The sequence below is a fragment of the Lemur catta genome, chromosome 11 (assembly GCF_020740605.2).
Source record: "Lemur catta isolate mLemCat1 chromosome 11, mLemCat1.pri, whole genome shotgun sequence".
Lineage (NCBI taxonomy): Eukaryota > Metazoa > Chordata > Mammalia > Primates > Lemuridae > Lemur > Lemur catta.
Window position 1 is genome coordinate 13,714,421 of NC_059138.1, and position 21,045 is coordinate 13,735,465.

The following is a 21,045-nucleotide window of genomic DNA, read 5'->3' on the forward strand; positions in this document are numbered from 1 at the left end:
GAAAATATGTAATATACTGAAATTTTTGTGCCAGAAAAGAATTGTGTACCCTTGAAATTTCACTAAAATTGGGTTTGACTTATGAGCCATTTTTTTTTTCTTGTGGCTTTGACAAGGTAACCTTTTTCCTCCTGGTTGGCATCTGGCCCTTTTTCTGTGTGTTGTGTGCAGGGTCCTTGGGTAAGAGCCACTCAGGCCTGAGGTGCTCTGTCTCTGAAGCGGCTCCCTGGGAAGCAGGCCCCTTCTCTCCCTGCAGGGGAGGGCGGAGGGCACCCAGTGGATGCCCAGAGCCCAGGGCAGCTCCTCCCTTCCTGAGTAATACAGCAGACTGTGTGTTTGCTGGAGGGAAGCCTTGGTTTCTGAAGGGAATTAGAGCTGTGTCCTCTAAATTATTTCATGTGGGGATTGTCAGTTTACCCCCACCACACACTCTACTTCTGTGACTCCAGTCTTTGGGGCATCCTGTGCTCTAGGCAAGGCTCCTGGCCATGAGTTTTAAGCACAAAGCCTTCTTCCTCTGCCTGCCTGAGGGCGATCCTTTAAGCCAGAGGCAGCAAAGGCCTCGAATTCCCAGCGGGCAGGGCTAGAGAACAGGCTGTTTGGCTGACGCTTGCTGCCAGCTTGGAGGGTTCTGCTTTCTGAGCCCCATTACCTGCTGGGCCCCCGCTTCACTGCCCCCGGGCAGGGCTTACAGTGGCAAATCTAAACAAACCCATGAAGCAGAACAGGGTGTTTTCTCTCCTTTTTCCAAGTTGAAAAGCTTTTGTAGCTCTATTTTACGTTGCTTGCAACATTTTAGAAAATGATAGGGTATTGTAGCCGGAAAGGTTGTTAGCAATGACCTATAAATATTCGTGTGTTATTACTACTTTCTTTGCTGGCAGTGTTTAACCCTGGGCCCAGGGAATCCCCCTCCCATCTGTGGACAGAGTCAGGGGCGGGTGGGCCTCCTGAAATCGCTGGCTGCATCTGTGTGTATGTGGCTGTGGGCATTGCTCGAACAGGACGGTCCAGAGCATTCATTAGATTCCCAAAAGCGTCCAACGAATCAAAAAAAGTGTGACAAACTACTGTCCAAGTCTAAAGCATACTCCATCACCCCCAACACACACACACACACATACACACACACACACACACACACACACACACACACACACACACACGAGTTCAAGTGACCGCCAGTGACGTGCAGGGCTGGAACCAGGACCTGGGTCCTTACCAGGTCTAGTCCCACACTCTTCTGTTAACCTGTGCACAAAAGGGGCCCTTTTGGTCAACTAGGGGATGGCAAAACTGCTTTAGCCCATGCTCTATGAGCACTTTGGACGATGGGGAACAGGACATACTTTCGGGATAACCCACTTTGCCCCTCAGGACAGTCCTCTCTTTGCAAGACCTACCTTACTTAGTTCATCTTCCTGCCCATCTCTCACTCAGCACAGCCTTGCTCGGAGGAGCTGCTCCCTGCGTTTGTTGAATGTGTGAACCTCAGTGGAGAACATGGGAAGGAAGACAACTTAGTAGCTTTGTGCAGCTGGTTATTTGCACTCAAGAATTGTGAATTCTTCATTTTCCTCCCACCTTATTCCCCTTTCCTTACCCCCATGACCTCAGATCTTGGGGCAATCGTTAGCAGCAGGAGGTGGCCCCGATCAGAAACCACTCCATCCTTGCAAGCTATTTCGACAATTCGTCAGTGACCTGCAAACTCTGTGCTTCGGAGCCATGGTCATTTTTTTTTAATAAAATAAGTAATTCTTGTAAGGATAAACATTTCTACTAATTTACCTGATTTGTAAATTTGGGTGTACATTTTAAACATTTAATGGCACTTATTTATGACTGTTGAGATGCTCAGCTTTAATTCAGCTTTATCTTCTATTTTGCTAGGATGTTATAGAATGATAATAGATCCAAACGAGATAGTTGTTCAGTGTATATGATCTGTGATCTGGGCTAGGCTCAGAGAGGGTGGGTAGAAAGGCTTACATCTGGGTCATAGACTTTATGAGGCCTAATGCTAAAATATTTAAGTAAGTTGATAATGAAGGGAACAACAGAGAAAAGTAAAAACGTGCCAAGAGATACTTATTCAAGGGGCTTTAGTTGTTCAGAGTAGTGAAAGATCAATTCAAGCTGTGTTCGTCTAAGATGGCTTTATTGAGAAATACATTTATCTTGTCTCAGGTAGTTTCCTGATGGGTAAAGAGGAACACGAAAGGATATTCTAGGAAGAACATTGTGAGAAGCTGGTGTGCAATTAGAAAATGGCAACATTTTATTGTTTTAATGATGTTAGGTGTTTTTTTTTGTTGTTGTTGTTTGTTTGTTTTTTAACAGAGCTTTTTAAAAGATTGCTGTGCCAGAGAAGTATTAGGTGCATTACATGCATTATTTAGTTTAATCCTCACAACACAAGGCCAGTACTATCATTAACCTCACTTTACAGAGTAAAGAAACCAAAGTTTGGAGCATGAAAGTATCTTGCTCAGGCTTGCACAGCTGGGAGCCAGATTCGAATTCAGGGCTGTCTGGCTCCAAAGCTGTTAATATATTCCCACAATGTCACACTGAGACCATTAGGATTGGAATGAAAGTGTCGCATATAAGAATAAAAGGAGATAAGACTTTATAGGGTGGTTGGAGGATATTAAATGCAGGGTCTTTAGAGAATGGAGAGACAAGAACTTGACACAGATTCTTAAGGGAAGTTGCCAGTGTCTTCACTGAGTTGGATGAAGAACATCCTGTGGTGAGGGAGGGGTTTAACCCTGCCAGGAAGCTTCTTCCAACACAGAGATTCTGGGATGTTACTTTGAACCTTTGGCAGAAACATACATTAAATGAATATCTCCATCCTTATTGCTGATGTGCCACAGAAAGTGATACCGAAAGCCTTTCCATCTAACAAATCCCTGGCGTGTTTCTACAGTTTCAATGCAGAAGACTGTGTTCAAAGTGGATGATGGTCTGTCAGTCTGTGTTTGTCTAGCTGTAGAGGCTGAGGAAAATGTACTTTCTACTGTAGTAGAAAGTTCACGGGATTTGGGACCAGCTGGACTTGGGATAGAATCTCAATTTCACCTTTCATCAGCTGTGCAACTCTGGGAAAAATACCTAACTATCCTGAGCTCCAGTTTTCTCATCTATAAATGGGGATGTGTCTATCTTATAGGCAAGCACCCCGCTCATTTTCTGAAAATCTAATATGTCAAGCACTTAGTCCATCAGACCACCCTAGCACCTAATCCTATCAACATCATCATCAGTGATCACCATCATCACGGTTTTATACTTGTTAGAACCTTTCTGTGCATTTGGATTGTGAGACTCAAATACCTCTTTCCTAGGAGAAAAAATGTGGGAAATTTCAGTCAATTTGAAATAAGAGGACCCTGGTTCAAGGTCTCTCAGCAGGTGACAGAGATCTTGGACAATGTGTTTAAAGCCAACATCACGGGATTGTTGTGAGCATTAAGTGAGGAAAAGGCTATGAAAAGTACTTTGTAAGCTTATAAAGCTTGATTAAAATACTAGGCAGAATGGTATTATAAAATGTTATGATGCCATTGTCTTTGAAAGAATTAAGCTAAAATTCCCTAACCCTTGGGTTCACATGAGTAGTACTTTCCTAAACTGTCTGCAGGATCCAGAAAGCTCCCTCTTGGAGGCTCACTTTGCTCCTTTCTCTGGTTTTCAGCCTCCAGGACCATATTCCCCTTTGTAACTGGCTGGCATGTGTGATGGGCCCATTCTGGCCTGATCTCTGCTCCAGCAGTGGGAGGTTGACCTGTCTGCTGTACCCTGGAGCCCACAGCTGCCAGGGAGAGCCAGATGGAACTAATTTGCTGGGCTGAGTCATAGCATCTGGTTGGGACAGGTTGGGCATATCTTTGCCATCAAAAGTATCTCCCTGGACCTTCTGAGTGCTCTCCACTTTGCTAATTTCCTAGGGGTGTGTGTGTGTGTGTGTGTGTGTGTGTGTGTGTGTGTGTGTGTGTATGGTTAGGTACAGTTAGACTTCCGAATAGGATCCTTTTCCAGAAGGAAGGTTATGATAATGCACTTGATAACAACTGTGAATTCTTCAAAACTGCCTATCATTAGGGCTAAATTGTTTGGTAACATGATAATTACTACATAATCCAAAGTAGAGGGAGTTCATGGAAGGTTAACAGAGCTAGGGAGTTTATTATTGCTTATCCAGGGGATGTTCATGAAAACATTCATCAGTGCTGCTCAGGAGAAAGAAAACGGAGTGTCAGCAGAGTGGGCCAACCTGGACAACCTCCATGGGAAAGCACAGGCCATCAAAGAGAGCCTTGCCTAGGACAGAATGGGATTCTAGAGCTTCAGTGAGCCAGCACAGCTGGCCAGAGTTGACTTTGTAGTTCACAACAGAACTGTGGCTTGGAGATGCAGGGACTGTGAGCTTCACTCTTGTATTTGCATTTTACATTTTCTGTTATTTATTTCTCCTTTCTTACCCTAATTTTGGTCTTGAAAGGAACTCTGTTAAATAGTTGTAGAATATCACCATCAGGTAACCAGTAAATTTGTCCTTGGGGAGCTACTTAGGGAATCAGGCGCTGACTTCAGGTTATCGTATAATCAGGAAATCTGGTTCTAATCTTATCCTTGCTGCTGTTCTGCTCCTTGCCGCCAAGTGTGGTGCATGGACCAGCAGCATTACCTGGGAGCTGGTTAGAAATGCAGAATCTTGGGCCCCACTTAGACCTGTGAATCAGAATCAGAATCTATATCTTAAAATGCCCAGGTAATTTCATATGCACATACAGGTTTGAGAAGCACTGGCCTGTGGAAGCTCTGGGAAGGCATGGGCTATTTCCATTTTCTTATTTATTATTTTTTATCCCCAGTGCCTATCTAAAGTCTAGCATGTAGTAGCTGCAAAATCCTTAAATCGTCCTCCCACCATAGGCATCTCTGAACTCTAGGAACTTATAAACTTCTAGGGACTTAACTGTAAAGTGGTGAGGGAGAGAGAGCGTGAGTGGAAATGGACTCGACCTGCAGTGATGGAGAAAGTGGAGGGCGCCTAGAATCACAGGTGGTGGTGGTGGTGGTACTAATATAGATGCCTTTGACCTACTGAGTCATAATCTCTGAGGGTGGGTCATAGAATCTGTATGTTTTTAAAAGTTCGCTTCATGTTAAAGAATATTTAATACAATATAGCATATAACAAAAAAAAGCCCTTAAATGTTCCTCAAGAGGAAATGGATTGGTACAGTGGGATACAATTCAGATGTTTAAATCAATGAAATAGAGCCACGTGTATAAACATGCATAAATCTGAATTTTTTTTCGTAAAGGAAAGTTGCAGAGGGATGTATGAGATATGGCACTATTTATTTAAAGTTTAAAATAGTCATATGCGTAATGGAAACATGCATATATGGTAAAAGAATAAAGACCTGGATGAGAATGGTAAACACCAGGTTCTGGCTAGTGGTTCACTTTGAGAGGGATGAAGGGAATGGATGGAAGGGATGGAAGCTTTAACAGTCTTTCATGATTTATTTCTTAAAAAAAAAGAAAGCAAGAAAACAGGAAGGAAAAAAAGGTTGCAGCAGCAAATACGTAAAAGATTTTTTTTAAAGGAATAACTACATAATCGTTCATTTTACATATTTATAAAGGGCTCTCCGGAAAGTATGCAGCCACATAACTGTTCTTATTATATTAACATGGCTGCATACTTTCTGGACAGCCCTCATATATACTTTTTCTAAATGCTTAAAATATTTCATCATGAAATGACTAACACAAAACTCCCTGGTAATTGTGATGCAGGCCATTGGCATGTGGGAATTACTGCCTTAGATACTCCTAAGGACCTGCCGGTTCTAAATGTGTTTGTGCTCAGAGAACTGCTTCCCAACCGCCCTCTCTTGTTCTCACAGGCAAGCATGCCTGCTAGGCAGTGTCCACGGCCGGCAGCTTCCCGGCGTTCTGTCCTGATGAGATGTAGCCATGTCCCATGCTTGTGATATTGCAAGGGCCTCTTCTCTGTAGTCTGCTTTTCTCCTTTGTTAAAGGAGGCATCCTGTCCTGCAACTAGCCTAATCTTAGAGCTCCAGCTCTAGAGGCATCTCCTACCTTCCCCTTCTGCGTTCATTTTCATAGCTTCTTCACTGACACTTCAGTTCAGTGGTGGGACTTAGGTGTCCTTGTGAATCCCAAGAATTTTCATTGCCTACCCCCAAGCCTCCCTGTTTGCAATCAGTTCGCTTATTGCTGTATCTGCTTCCTTAACTTCCTTTCTATACCACAAATGTCCCCAAGTTTAATCGATAAGAATGACACCTGTTGGTCTGTGACTCAAGGAATGTTTAAGGAAGCAGAAGTGGTTCTAATAGCTGGTACCCAAGTGGACTTTTATATTTCATTTTATTATTGTTATTGTTTCTAATAATAGCAGCCAGGGTTTCTAAACCAGGGGTGATCTTTTTCCCCCTAGGGACATTTGGCAGTGTCTGGAAACATTTTTGGTTTCACAACGGGGGAAGTGCTACTGGCATCTAGTGGGTAGAGGCCAGGGATGCTGCTAAATATCCTAGAATGTAGAGAACAGTCCCCTCAGCCACCCACCCCACCCTGCCCTTCACAAAGAATTATCCAGTCCAAAATATCAATAGTGCCAAGGCTGAGAAACTCTGCTCTGCAGACCCTCATACCGTGCATATACCCTTATCAAGCAGGGAAAGTAGAGGGGCCCACAGCTCCTTTAGAGTGGGACAGTGCAACAAAGGATATGTTAATAGGAATCCCAGGGAATATTCCTATGTCACGTCCATGGCATGGTGTGGGCTGGAAAGTTCATGGTATCAGAGATGGAGGACAGAAGAGATTAGGGAAAACCTGGAGAGGAAAAAAGCCCAGACAGTGGGGGGAATAGAGAGACGCTGCCTCGAATGCCTTTGAACTTGGCACCGTCATGCTATAGAAATGCAGGATGGCTGATTTAACAATATTGCCAGTGCAAAATGTGTAGGTCATTACAGTAACGACCCCCAGTGAATCACACCGCCCTCCCATCCACACTCATGGCAAGGTGATTCTGCTGTTCCTCTCGTCAAGAGGTGGAGTCTGTAGTTCCACCAGTGAATCTGAGCTGGCCTTGTCACTTGCCTTGACCAAAAGCAGTGTGCAGGGTGTACTATTATTGTGTGACTTCTGAGGCCATTCGGCTTTGGTTTTCTCCCTGGTGGAACGTTTCTGCTGCCGTGAGGAAGCCCAGCCTGACTAGCCTCCTTGAGAAAGAGGCCCAGGTGTGCAGGGTCCCAGCCCCGCACAGCCGCAGCCAATCTTCCCACACAAGGCGGCCGTGTCAGGGGGCCCACGTGAAATCAGCTCACCAACCCCGCCAACCCACTGAAGAGGGAGAAATAATAAATTGTAATTTTAAGCCACTGAACGTTGGGGTGGTTTACTACACAGCACTAGATAATTGGATATTGTACATTAAGAGACTTCATATGATGAGACTGGGTATTGTACATAAGAGACTTCACAGTGGATGATGTATTTGCCTTGGGATATGTGTGTAAATATCAGATCATGGTTAAGAGAAACTGAGTTCTTCCTCCTTTGTTTCTTGTAGCACTTCTCAGAACTTCTGGATGAGTTTTCCCAGAACGTCTTGGGCCAGCTCCTGAATGACCCTTTCCTCTCAGAGAAGAGCGTGTCCATGGAAGTGGAGCCGTCCCCTACGTCCCCGGCGCCTCTCATCCAGGCCGAGCACAGCTACTCCCTGTGTGAGGAGCCTCGCGCCCAGTCACCGTTCACCCAGGTCACCACCAGTGACAGCTTCAATGACGGTAAACTCAGAGCAGGGCAAACACCTGGGGCCTTGTTACTTTTGACTCTGAGCTCCTTGAGGGCGTGGAGTGTGTGTCGTGTTATTGTCAGCACCCACTTTAGCCAAATACCGACAGTGTGTAAGGCCCTGTGCTTGGGCAGTGGGGAGATGCACAGGACACACTTCTCTACTCCAGACTGTCCCCTGGGACCTTGCTATAACTGAGTGATAGTAATTACTTTCTTTGACCCTGTGGCTTGGGCAGCAAAGCAGCCTCTCGCGAGTCAGGCTGGTCTGCCTGGCTGATAATCCCTGCCAGTCCAGTGAGTCCGTTGTTTCAAGAAGTCATGCCATTTTTTCTGAGAAAAAAGTTTTATGGCCACTCTTCTCTACAGAAGCTTCTTGAGCATCTTCTTACTTCCAGAATGTTCCATCGATCCTATAATCTGGGATCTTGGTGGACATTCCTAGACTCTTTTGCTGGTTACCCTTTCACGCCCATCGTCAGTGCCATGAGTATGATATTGGTGAAGATCTAGTTTCTCTGGCCTTAGAGACATTAAGATGTTTTGACCATTATAGGCAGTGTCTGGGTTTTGGACAACCTGACTTGTGGTGTTCCTTCTGTACTTACCAGCAGGCTCCCAGGGCTCCCCACAGGGACAATTTGTAATTAAATAATCAAATTAATAATTCGGGAACTAGTTTCTTCGGCACGTAAACAGAGTCGTGGTGTAAGTGGTTCACTGTCACATCATCTTCACACTGGTCTCATTGTTGATACGGTGGTTTAGGCACAGCATCACTTTCATCTTAACTTTTTCAGTCGATTTTGCGAGTCTGTGCTTACCCTTTTGACCATGCCTCCAAAGCGAAAGTCCACTGCAAGTCCAGGTGAGCCTGCAGCAAAGAGAGAGGTGATTACAGTGGAAAGGAAAGTAGAAGTAATTAAGCATTTGGAGACAGGCCAGATGCCGTCATTTGTTGGGAAAGCGTTAGACTTCAGTTGTTGAAATTACAAAGGATAAAGTGAGAATAATGGAACATGTGAAAGGCAGTTCTCCAGTGAAAGCATCAATTATTACTAAGTAGAGTAGTGGATTAATTATTGAAATGGAAAGGTTATTATTGCTTTGGTTAGAAGATCAGAGTAAGCGTGGCACTTCTATTAGCCTAGTGTCCATGCGGCATTAGATGAATGTTAACCTTTGATATTCTTTTTTCAAATTTCTATCTCATATCTAAACTTTTTGTATGAATTTTTTATGTTCTGTTTGTTTGAATTAAAAGGAAGAGCACAATAGTTTCTGTAAGTTATTATTACAGTACAGGGGTATTATTATTAATATTACAGTATTACACTATATTATTATTACCACATATAAGCCATTATAGTCTTATTATTATTATTATTACCATATGTGCACTGTTCATCAGTGATCTGAGTTACATACAAATCCAACCTGAAGACATTCTCAGGAATGTATCTTACCCGTAACCCGGGGACCACCTATACTCTGTAGGCCCTGAATTGGTAAAAGCTATATTTTCCAAACTCTCTAGAGCATATATACTTTTTAAATTTAATTTTTTATATTTTGTTTTCCTAGAGGGATAACCAGCGATTTTAGCACTTTAAGTTTTAAAACTCTATTTAGTGTATTCCCAGTCCAGCACATGCCTTCTTCACAGGAGGCTGACATGGGGGAGTCCAAGTGCTCTGCCAAAGCACATAATGACCCTGATGGAGAAGGATGGTTGCTCTTTAGACAATGCATCAATATGCAGCATTTAAAAACAGCTATTAGTATTAAATTTAATATCCTTTATCTCTTGCATTGTGATAATAGCCTACGCAAAACCAGGGGTCCTATGTCTAGTGATGGATAGGGAGTGAATATTTCATTGTACTTGAGGAAACCAGTGACTCACATATCCCTGTCCAATTTTACTTAGACTAAATACAATTCTTCCGCAGTTGCTTCTAAGCCTGAAAAAAAGTTATAAAACTCACAGTTAAGTAGCTGCTCTCTCCTAGTTTATTAGGATTTTCCTCTTTTTTTTTTCTCCCTCTTCCTCCTTCTTCCCTCTTTTCTTACTCTCCCCCAAACTTTCTCTCCCCCCTGCCACCCCTACCTTTCCCCCAGGGCAATTACCTAGGGCATGTGGATGTTCTTTTTTTTTTTTTGTAATAGAGACAAGGTCTCACTCTGTTGCCCAGGCTGGCGTGCAGTGGCCAATCCTACCTCACTGCAACCTCAAACTCCTGGTTTCAAGCAATCCTCCCGCCTCAACCTCCCAAGTAGCTAGGACCACAGGCAAGCACCACCGCACCTGGCTAGTTTTTTAAAATTTTTTGTACAGATGAGGTCTCGCTGTGTTGCCCAGGCTGGTCTTGAACTCCCAGTCTCAAGTGATCCCTCCACCTCAGCCTCCCAAAGCGTTAGGATTATAGGTGTGAGCCACTGTGTCTGGCCAGATGTTCTTATCTTATTATTCCTTCATGGACCTCAGATGGGCTGTGGGCTCCTAAGACTGTGTACAAAAATTTGGGCTCTCTACATTTGCTAATTTTTCTGGTGAGAGCCATTTTAACTTTTTTTAGATTCTCAAAAAATTCTGTGCCCAAAAAGGTTAATAAATACTGGTCTAAGATTACATAGGAGTCATCTGTTTCAGGACTGACTTTGAGTGTAGACTTCTCTGAAACACTAGAGCTAAAGAACTTCATGTGGTTCAGTAACCGCAGGAGCCACCCCTAGAAATGTGGGCTGAGCCTTCAAAACCACCAGAAAGACAACCTATATCCAGCTCAGACATTTCTCCCCATGATTAAGGCTGTTACCCAGATGCTCAGCAGGGTTTTCTCTCTTCTACCAAAGAAAAAAGAAAAAAAAGAAAGAAAGAAAGAAAGGAAAAAAGAAAAGTAAGGAGGTTAAAAGAGACAAGCAGAAGCATCCCAGTAAATGTTTGTGGATATTTTTATGCTTTGAGAAATAAAAGCTTATATTTGAATGATCAAGTCTTACGCCTCATCATATGGAGGTTGTCTTTACAAGTACTATATTTTAATCGTGTTCCTTTGCAATTAAATTGGGATGCTAGGTATGCATTTTTTTTGTTCTTTAATTTCAGTGTGCTTCCTAAAGAAGAAACTTCATGGTGCTTGAGTAGGACTGTTGAGAGAGGCCTAGACATGGCATCTGTCCTCCAAGATGATACAAGAACAATGCTTAAGAAAATGTAAAATATCAACAGGCCTTAGCATAAAATATACTAAGACAGAAGCCGTCTAATACCCCATGTACACCAAGCACAAATCGAGATAACTTTATGTAGGGTGGAATAAGGGACTTTATGTAACTATGGCTGTTCCAGGTCTACAGAGGGTGGGCCAGAAGCATAAATAATAATCATCTTCCTTCTGATGAATCTATTGGAAACCTGGGGTTTGCAGTGGCTGGGATGGCTGGGTAGGCTGGCTTAGTATAGATTCTGTAAATTTATGGAGCCGTGTTCACAGGTGGGAATGAAAACAACAGTTTATGAGCTAAAGGTGAGCAGATGTTGCTGGTGTGAAGTCACAGGTGGGGAATGGGACAGTCTGGAAGAGGGCAAGGACACAGGGTTTGATTGCTGTGTGATGGGAAGCAGGGCCTGAGAAAAGTGAGATGGCATTTTTTGGAGATTAAAAGAGACACTAATGTCTCATGGCTGATGTTGTGAGAGCAGGGAAGGTGTGCATGGATATAGTTATCCAGGGAGAAATGGAAAGGCGTATAAGATGGATAGCAAAGAAAAAATGGATTTTGAAACAATTTGATGACACCCACAGCAGGATTAGCACAGGATCGAGTATGCTGAGGAAAGGGCAGAGATGAGTCAGAGATGACTTAGGTTTCTGGTTTGCAGTGTTGCAAAGATCTTGATGTTGACATGTTACGCAGAAGTGGGACCTGAAAGAGAGTCACAGAGATGAGATGCATAGCTTGTGTCTTCATCACATTTAGTTTGAGCTGGTGACAAGAGCATCAGTCTTGAGTTATCTTAGAGGGGGTAGATTCAGGAGTAGAAAAGGAAGATGTGTTCACCTGCCCACAGAGAGTAACTGGGCCCTCTGCCATGGATGGGTACGGAAAGAACCTGATTGTAGTTGGGGAGGACAAGCAGAGGAGCAGTCGTCATCTCCTGTCTGAAGCTTGGCCTTGTGATACATGTTGTTTTGCTGTTCATCACCTTTCTCGGTGTTACTTTTTACTTTTTTTCAAACAGGTAAAAAAGATATTGATGTTTTCCTTTTTTTTTTAAGTGAAATAATTTGTCTGCTCAGCCATTGCAATGCTATGTCAGTATAGAAAGCAATGTTTACCTCTATCCAGCAATTAAAATTACTTTGAACACTCACAAAGGAGAGAGTCATAACTTCAATGAAGAAAATAATGTGTGCATGAGAGTTTTGTGTGTGTACTAAGTAAGTCTTTTGAAATTAATCATTTGTTCCTCAGAGATTTAGTTAATGCATACTCTAAACACAATATCCTACAGGAAGACCTGAGATGCCAAAAGCAGAACACTAATTGGATGTGGTGGTTAGTCTTCAGAGTCACATTGCCTGGATTTGAATCTGGGCTCTGCCACTTACTGATAGTGTGATCTTGGGCAAGTTGCTTAACTCTTGTGTCTCACTTTCTTGATCTTTAAAATGGGAATAATAATAATAACTCAGATCATTGATATAGGGAATAAATGAGTTATACTTTTTGAGCTCTAGAAACAGTACCTGGCAGTTAGTAAGCACTGATATTAGCTATTACTGTTATTGCCTTTACACGGGTCACTGCATAATGAAATACAAAATTTACCAAATGACTACAGTAAGAGTGACAAAAGCTGGAAAGCAGTTCTGTACACACAGAGAGGACACAGAGTAAGGGAAGTATTTGAGAGCTATTGTATTGGTCCCAGAGGTCTGTCTAATGAGTGCCTGGCATATAATAGGCACTCAAAACATTTTGGTATTATTTATTATTCTTAAACTGGGATTCTTCCTCTCAGGAACATTGGATTTTAGAAGTCTAAATAAACCAAGGTGAGAAGTGTAGAAAGAACCAATATGGCACCTTCTGCAGTGGCTAATTATGGGCTCAAAGTAACTTTAATTGAAGAATAGTCACTCTTGGCTAGGGATCTGTTTAATCATCGGCCTGTTGAAAAGCAATATACCAGCATAGCAAAGAGTGCAGGCTGAGCAGCTAGTTCATCTGAATGTGAATCCCAGCTCTGCCATATACTGGCTATGTAACTTTGGATGAGTTATTTAATCCCTAAATTTCCTTGTCTGTAGAATGGGGATAATGGTAGTACATGCTCTACATGATTACTCTTAGGATTAAATTAATTAATATAGGTAAAGCACTTAGAACAATAGCTAGCACATAAAATATACTCATAGTGAGTGTTTACTGTTTTTACAGTTATCACCACCTCTTCATGCCATTCAAGATTGAAAGTTATCTCAGGGTTATGATACTCAGGAAGGGGACCAGGGGCAAAAAGGCCTTTAACTTCCATTGGAACATAGAGTGGGCTGTAGTTTAATATGAGATGAGACATGGTTGACTGAATTCTTGCTCCTTGTCCCAGCTTCCAGAACCTACCCTTAGCATTTTTCCTTTAAGAGATTTTTACAACAAAAATTGGTCAAGATTGCCAACTCCTTTGAAAATTTTGAAAGGGCAAACAAATCAAGTGCTGAATGATTTAGATGAGGCATATTTATTTAATTTACAAAGTTTCCTTTTTTCTTTAGACATGTCACATAAATAGTAAATGGATATACAGTCATCCCTCTGTATATGTAGGTTTTGCATCCCACGAATACTGTATTTTCAATCTGCATTTGATGGGAAAAAAAAATCCATGTATAACTGGACTCTTGCAGTTCAAACATGTGTTGTTCGAGGATCAACTGCATTTGTGTTTTTGTCATGTAAGTGGTATCTGCTCCAGGTGATTTCTCTTTTTAAGAATAAATGCCCACTGTATATACACATGTATGTGTGTATATGTGTGTGTTTAAATATATATATGACATATTTATAAAGATACTGCCAACTCCCAATTTAGGGTTTAAGTTTTTCTCCTTTCCCATAAATCAGTATCTATTCAATGCAGTTATCTGTGTGGTACATATGGAAATGACTAAGGATCTACATTTTGGTGTTGCTGTTACCTTGGCTTTGAGTTTATGTCTTTTTTTTTTTTTTTTTTTGAGACAGAGTCTTGCTCTGTCACCTGGGCTAAAGTGCAGTGGCTTCAGCCTAGTTCACAGCAACCTCAAACTCCTGGGTTTAAGTGATCCTCCTGCCTCAGCCTCCTGAGTAGCTGGGGCTACAGGCGCATGCCACCATGCCTGGCTAGTGTTTTCTACTTTTAGTAGAGATGGGGTCTCACTCTTACTCAGGCTGGTCTTGAATTCCTGAGCTCAAGCAGCCTCCCACCTTGGCCTCCCAGAGTGCTAGGATTACAGGCGTGAGACACCGCGCCCAGCCCCATGTCTTTTTTAGTCTGTCAGTTTTGATATTTCGGATATCTTGGCGTCCAGCCCCATTACTCATGGCTGCTCCATTTTGTCCTTGGTTGTAAAGGACTTGCTTCCCACCATGAGACCAGTGGCTTGTTTTTGTTTTCTTGGTGATAGGTATGTGGCGATGCCAAGGAAATGTGCCAGTTTAGTTTGACCTCTGACAGGAAGCTGTTTAAATGAATCAGATGATGTGGGGTTGTTCTTACTCTCCACAGTATGCACAACTAAACTTATCAGGGGATGTTTTTCATCTGAAACAAAACTTAAAAATCGTATAAACACAATTTAGGAAGAACATTTTTTTTTTTCACTCAGTATCTGAGCTTCAAGTTTTAGAAATTAGAGGGTGTAGAATATCTACTGCCTCTTGCTTTTGTAGTTTAGCCAATAACTAAGACATCTAAGGATAATTCCCAGTTCTAAGCCATGGTGGCCCTACTGATCTTTTTGCCAATAAAATTAAACTACAAAAATAAGGTCATGTAGAAAAACCATAATATATATTCTATTCCTTCTCTTTCACTCTATCCTTTGTTAACTCCTACTTCATAGGTTTGTCATTCTGTTTTCTCTTGATATTTATTTCCACTGAGGGACAGAGTACAAGCCAACACCCAGTAGTTCAGAATGAAAGCTCTTTTCTTTAATTTCAACTACCATGAGAATGTTGTTCTCACCAAACTACGTACTGGCTGATTTTGTTCATATGAAGTCATTTATTCTATGATATAACTGGTAGGCCAATCTAATCTAATCAGCCAGTCTATAAATATTTATTGCTATGATTCACAGTTGATGCTTTAGAGGAATTATTTTGGAAGTGAATGCAATTATTTTGTTACAGTAGATTCAGATGTAATGGATTTAATTTCTTGTTCATGCGTTCAGCTATATTATATCTACTAGCTATGTTGCTGAATAACAAACTACCCCAAAACTTAGTAGCTTAAACAATAATCATGTAGCTCGTGTGTCTGTTTCTAGGCTGGAGGTTGGCTGATCTGTGTGGAGGTCAGCTGAGTGATTCTGCTAGTTTCAGCTAGACTTACATCTCCAAGGCTAGCTGAGAGTTGGCTGATCTTGGCTAAGCTCATCTGCAGGTGACTCTGTTCTGTGTGTCCGCTTCCTTCTCCTGAGATCAGTAGATTATCCTGGAACATCCTTCTCATGGTGAGGGCAAAACTATAGATGCTTAAGTCCAGTCCTACAAACACATTTCAAGAGTTAAGAAGCTAACATGCCATTGGCTATAAATCAAGTCACCTGACTAAGTCCAGAGTGGGGAGCAGCCCACAGTGGGAAAGCACCCAAAATTACAAGGCAAAAGACATGGATGGTGGGAGGGTGAAGACCTGGAGCCAGGAATCCAACTTGTTTACATATATTAAGGTACTCATTGACTTTTACTGAATCAAAGGAGCCATTGGAGCCTCTATCCAATAATTTCCATCCTAAGGCATAAAATAGAGCAGACAGAAGCAGGCTGTGTACATGCGTGTTCATCCAAGGACAACAGTTTCCCAGTATCGGAAATTCGGAAATACTATAAAATTTAAAGAAAAAGAAATCAGTATCCAGATATTTGCTTACTATTTGGCATATTTCCTTTTCCTCTAACACTTTCTTCATTAGTGGTATATAAATTTATATCTAGGTTTTTTTCTTAATATTCTATCATAAACCTTTCCTTTTTTATTAAAAAGGATTTATAAATGCAATATTAATGTCTGCATAGATATTCCACTGTATGGATACATCATCACTAACTTAACCTTTCCCTTGCTCTTCAATGTTTCGGTTACATCCAGTGTTTTGTGATTATAAATAATGCCTCAGTAAGCAAATTTGTGCATAAATCTTTATCCACATGTTGAGTTATTTCCTTAATGGAGAGAGTCCTGGCTGGAGTGCAGAGCTCTGAATTCTGCCACTAGTTTATGGTATAACCTAGGCCTGCATGTCGTTTTCCTCGTCTGTAAAATGATGTCTTTGAGCTTGGTGGCCTTCAACGTCTTTCTAACTCTAACACATCTTTCAGGATAGAGGACTGAATTGTTGTGCTGGCGTGGAAACATGAAGGCAACACCGTTGTTTGTCCTCAGAAAAGCTCAGGGGAGGAGAGGAAGCTCCCTTGGGCTTCTCACTTGGAAGCGTTCAGTTGTCTTTGAGAGAGGAGGTTTCCTTTTGCAGTTCAGGAGTCATTGTTTGCCTTGAAGTCTCCACTCCCCGAGACAGCAGTAATGATATTTATTTGTTTTTAAAGAGGGCTATGGGACACGAGCATTAAGAATATAAAGTGTCCTGACTCGTTTATGAGTATGCACGCTTTGAGAATGGCCTCACTAGATCGGAAGAACTGGTTTCATTATCTGCCTTCATTTTGTCTTGTAATTTTATATTCCCTTTTTGTATTTATTTTTGCCTTATCCTTTGTTTGCCTTGTAAGTTTCTTCACAGTTACCTTCATTGCACAGTCAGGGGATCTGGCCTTCTGCCACAATTTCCTGGTACTTGTGTATAACCTTTTTCTCCGGGGTGCCTCCCTACTGTTCATTTCAATATGGATCAAGGCTATATTTCATCTCTCTCTCTTCCAGCCTCTGCCAGGAATAAATATTGCTCAATTTGGGCAGGCTTTAAATGTTGACTTCAAAAAGCAGAGGCATCAACGTGTCACTGCTAAGTGGAGACAGTGGGATCTATGCGCGCTCTCTCTCTCTCTCTCTCTCTCTCTCTCTCTCTCTCTCCCCCTCTCCTCCTCCCCTCCCTCCACCCCAACCCTTAGCCAACTCTGTCCTAAGTGGGTCTTTCTGGCAGGGGACAGAGTCTTCTAGTTCCTAAGCTCCTTTCGGGAGAGGCATTAGAATCTTGGCTCTTGGTCCAGTCGTTTCTCTGGGCTGAGCTGGGGCGCTGTCTGTGTCAAGTACAGAGCGGTCTCCCCCCTCTGGTCACCATCAGAAGGGCCTTTGTGCCCGGCTCTGCCCCTCCGCCAGGACGCTGCCCACACCCCGTGAATGATGGAAATCCCCTGTCACAGCACAGCCCTCAGCAGCCCCGCTCCAAAAGCAAAACATCTTCCACCACCAGAAGCCTTGCCCATCTTTATTTTACCTCAGGAAATAAATTGGGGCTGGAATAATTCATCAAGTCAATTATAAATTGGATTTAGGGGAAAAATCATTTTCCTTTGTGAATGTGAACCTAACTTTTTCTGTGCTTGGAGGAAGTTGCTTATGAAATGCAATTTTAATAATTGTGAACTTTAGTTTTTAGTTTCTGTGTCCTTCCTTTCCCCCCCACCAAGCAATTCTGAATGATTTCCCTGTAGCTTTTTGTAAAAAAACTGGAGTCAAATGCTTAAGTGTAAAGTAATTTCGTAATGTGGATGACTTTGCTCCCCTGAACAGTAACGGGTCTCTAAGCAAGTGAAGAATGTGGTGTGTGTGTTTAAACATTTTCGTAAAGCAGAGGAACATATCTTTGCTTATTTTAGCCTCATTTTAGTAAAACTGGTATCAAGTAAGGAATGTGGATTTGGGGACCCACAGGCTTGTTTTTTCTTGCTCTGTGCCTGTTTCCAACCTCCTGTTTCTTTCCTTTCCTCCCCTCCTTCCTGCTTTTCCAGGGCTGTGCTGAGGTGCTGGCCCTGAAGTAATTTGGTAAGAAAAACATGACACTGCTTAGACCTTAAGAAGGATATGCATTAGGTCAGAGGTCCCCAACCCTTCTGGCACCAGGAACCGTTTCATGGAAGATAGTTTTTCCATGGATGGAGGTGGGAGGTTGGGCAGGGTGGGGAGGGTTTCCGGGTTTCAGGATTCAAGCACATTACATTTATTGTGCATTAAAACATCTCTGCTAATGGCAATCTGCATTTGCAGCTGCTTCCCAGCACTAGCATCACTGTCTCAGCTCCACCTCAGGTCATCAGACACCAGATTCTCATAAGGAGCCGCAACCTAGATCCCTCGCATGCACAGTTTACAGTAGGGTTCACGTTCCTGTGAGAATCTAATGCTTAGGCTGATCTGACAGGAGGCGGAGCTTATGCAGTGATGCAAGCAATGGGGAGTGGCTGTAAATACAGATGAAGCTTTGCTTGTTCACCTGCCACTCACCTCCTGCTGTGCGGCCCAGTTCCTAACAGGCCATGGTACAGGTCCACGTCAGCATTAAGTGATACAGGGGCTCTGTCTGTTCTGTCTGGATGCTTGGTTGTTATCTAGCCCCAGCCCTGGTGATAATCAGGAAAACCTGTGGCAAGACAAGACCCAGACTCACCAAGCTCCAGCCCTTTTCCCAGGACAGGTATTTAGTCCATTTCAGCAAAGGGCAGATGGTTGTTACAGATTCTGAAGTCTCCCAAAGCGCTGAGCAAAGTCTCTGGAAGTCTAAGTTAGGTTTAAGGCCTTAAGTGGCATCACAGGGAAAGCAGAAGAGGACAAAAAAAAGAAAAAATAATACCCACCCCCCCCCCCCAAAAAAAATGGAGTGAGAAGGAAGAAAACCAAGAAGCCAAATAACTTTCCACTGGGGAGGAGAAAGGTCTACTCACCATTCTCTCCCATCCTCTCTCCTGGGCCCTCGGTTGCCAATCATTTGCTTCTTTCATTCTTGTTTTTAAACATGCTTATTTATTTATTTTTGAATAGATAAAACATTCTCTTTGTTTGAAAACCAAAAAGTCTAACTCGTTGCACATTCAGCATCTTCCGTCCCGTCCCATTCCCTGGGGCCCAGTCTCCTGCCTGCCCAGGAAGCCAGGTTTCTTTCTTGCATAAGTGTTCCTTCCAGAGTTCCTGGATACATACTCACGAGCAAGCGAATGCCAGTGTAGATTCTCACTTTGCCAGTCATTTCCTTTTCCGTCTATCTCCTCTCTCACATGCTCACTTTATTTCCTTTTATTCCACTCTCAATGATGCTTTGTTGAGCTTTTTTCGAGGAGAAAGATCAGTGATTGTTTGTTCTGCTTATGCCTGATGCCCTGAACAAGTTCACGTGTGCTTGTCTTTTTCCCTCAGATGAGGTGGAAAGTGAGAAATGGTACCTGTCCACAGACTTTCCTTCAACAACCATCAAGACAGAACCGATTACGGATGAACCAGCCCCAGGACTTGTTCCCTCTGTCACTCTGACCATTGCAGCCATCTCCACCCCTTTCGAGAAGGAAGAATCTCCTCTGGAAATGAATACTGGGGTATACTCAATTTTCTCTCATTTAAACAGGCTGGATTAAAAGATACAGATCTTCATTGTCTCATAAGGCTTTTAATCTTTTTGGAGTTAGTGGCTATATGTATTTAAGGACATATGACTATGTATATATTTATGTATTTATCAAGGGTATGTTGATTTTTTATCAGCTTAATTTAAAGTCATTGTTCAGAAAAATTGGTAGCAAAGCTGATTTCATTTTTTCTTTGATTGCTATTACAAAATATAAAACGTAGATGAATATCCATGGTAAAACAAAAATTCCCCATGGCACTGATTTTTGAGCAGTGGAAAGGAGGTGGTCAAGATGGTGATGCAATCCATGGCTTAGAGTGCGTGGCTACTGGAAGTGCTAGTTCCTGTGTAATGTTTTACTTTACTTTCCCAGTGCAATGCTGAGCTGCCCTTACTCAATGCAGCAGCCTCCCACCTACTGATTCTTATGTTACCTGTGGAAAGCATAAGAAATCAGGAATTTCTTCCGTGCTTGATTCCACACCTACAGCAAATTGAATTTAATTTTATTTCACCTTCTTTCTGAGTATTTCCAGTGTCTGGCAATGGACCAGAATCATACTTGAGCATCTTCTTACAGAGGTGGAAGCCAGTCTTAACTTTCCTTAAGTTTAAAGCCTCAGGTTATAAACAGTAACTCTGTCAACACTTCTTAAGTGAGATTTTCAGTGAGCAAGGGAGAGGGCCTGCCTGTTCAGAAAAAGGTACCATGGACTCAGTAGAGCCACAAAAGCATCACTACATACGCACTTCTTAGTCCCTTTGTGTAGAAGATGAAGGGTTGTAGACAGAAGACCTCAGCAGCTGCCCTGTAGGGTTCCTGTCTCCATAGCACCCTGAGTCTCTTTATTGGACTGGCCTCCTGGAGTCTGTATTAATCTCCTAAGATTTGGGTCCATAAGATTTTAGTTCAGTTGCTTTTTAAGTATGTAGCTAACAAAGCTCAGGGTCATGGCCTTGCTCCCTGTGTATGGGGCAGATAACTTTTCTCCATTCCCTACCAGCTATTTCATGGTTAGATGTCAATTGTCAGGGAGTTGGAGGAAAAGAAGGCCGGTTGATGCACAGTCCTTACCACAGAACAAACTAGTGGAGCCTGGTGACCCTTTAAAAAAATTACCAGAATATTTTGTGATAAAATGCCTTTATAGCACCACAAAAAGAATAGAAAGAAGCACTGGATAAATGAGCCTTGGGCTTTTGATTTTCGGGTTCTGAGGGTTCCATCAGCTGTAATATCAGGGTTGGCAATGAGAAGAAGGTTAAGAACTAAAATGACTCCCCGTCAAAGAAGCTACCTATGCTCAGCTGTGCTCCGGAGAGGCAGGGCGGTCCTAAGAGGAAGATACAGATGACGAATAGCTCTCCTGTATGTTTCTTCAAGGCTGTAATTGGTTTT

General features: G+C 42.5%; 1 protein-coding gene across 2 annotated transcripts in view; it reads left to right on the forward strand.

Moving 5' to 3' along the window:
• The window catches only part of CREB3L2 (cAMP responsive element binding protein 3 like 2), a 117,812-nt gene that overhangs the window by 65,049 nt on the left and 31,718 nt on the right, over positions 1–21,045 (forward strand). For both annotated transcript variants that reach the window (XM_045565326.1, XM_045565325.1), the window contains exons 2-3: positions 7,631–7,847; positions 19,439–19,614. In XM_045565326.1, coding sequence (XP_045421282.1) covers positions 7,718–7,847; positions 19,439–19,614 — 306 coding nt within the window. In that variant the 5' untranslated portion in view covers positions 7,631–7,717. The remainder of the gene's footprint in view (positions 1–7,630; positions 7,848–19,438; positions 19,615–21,045) is intronic.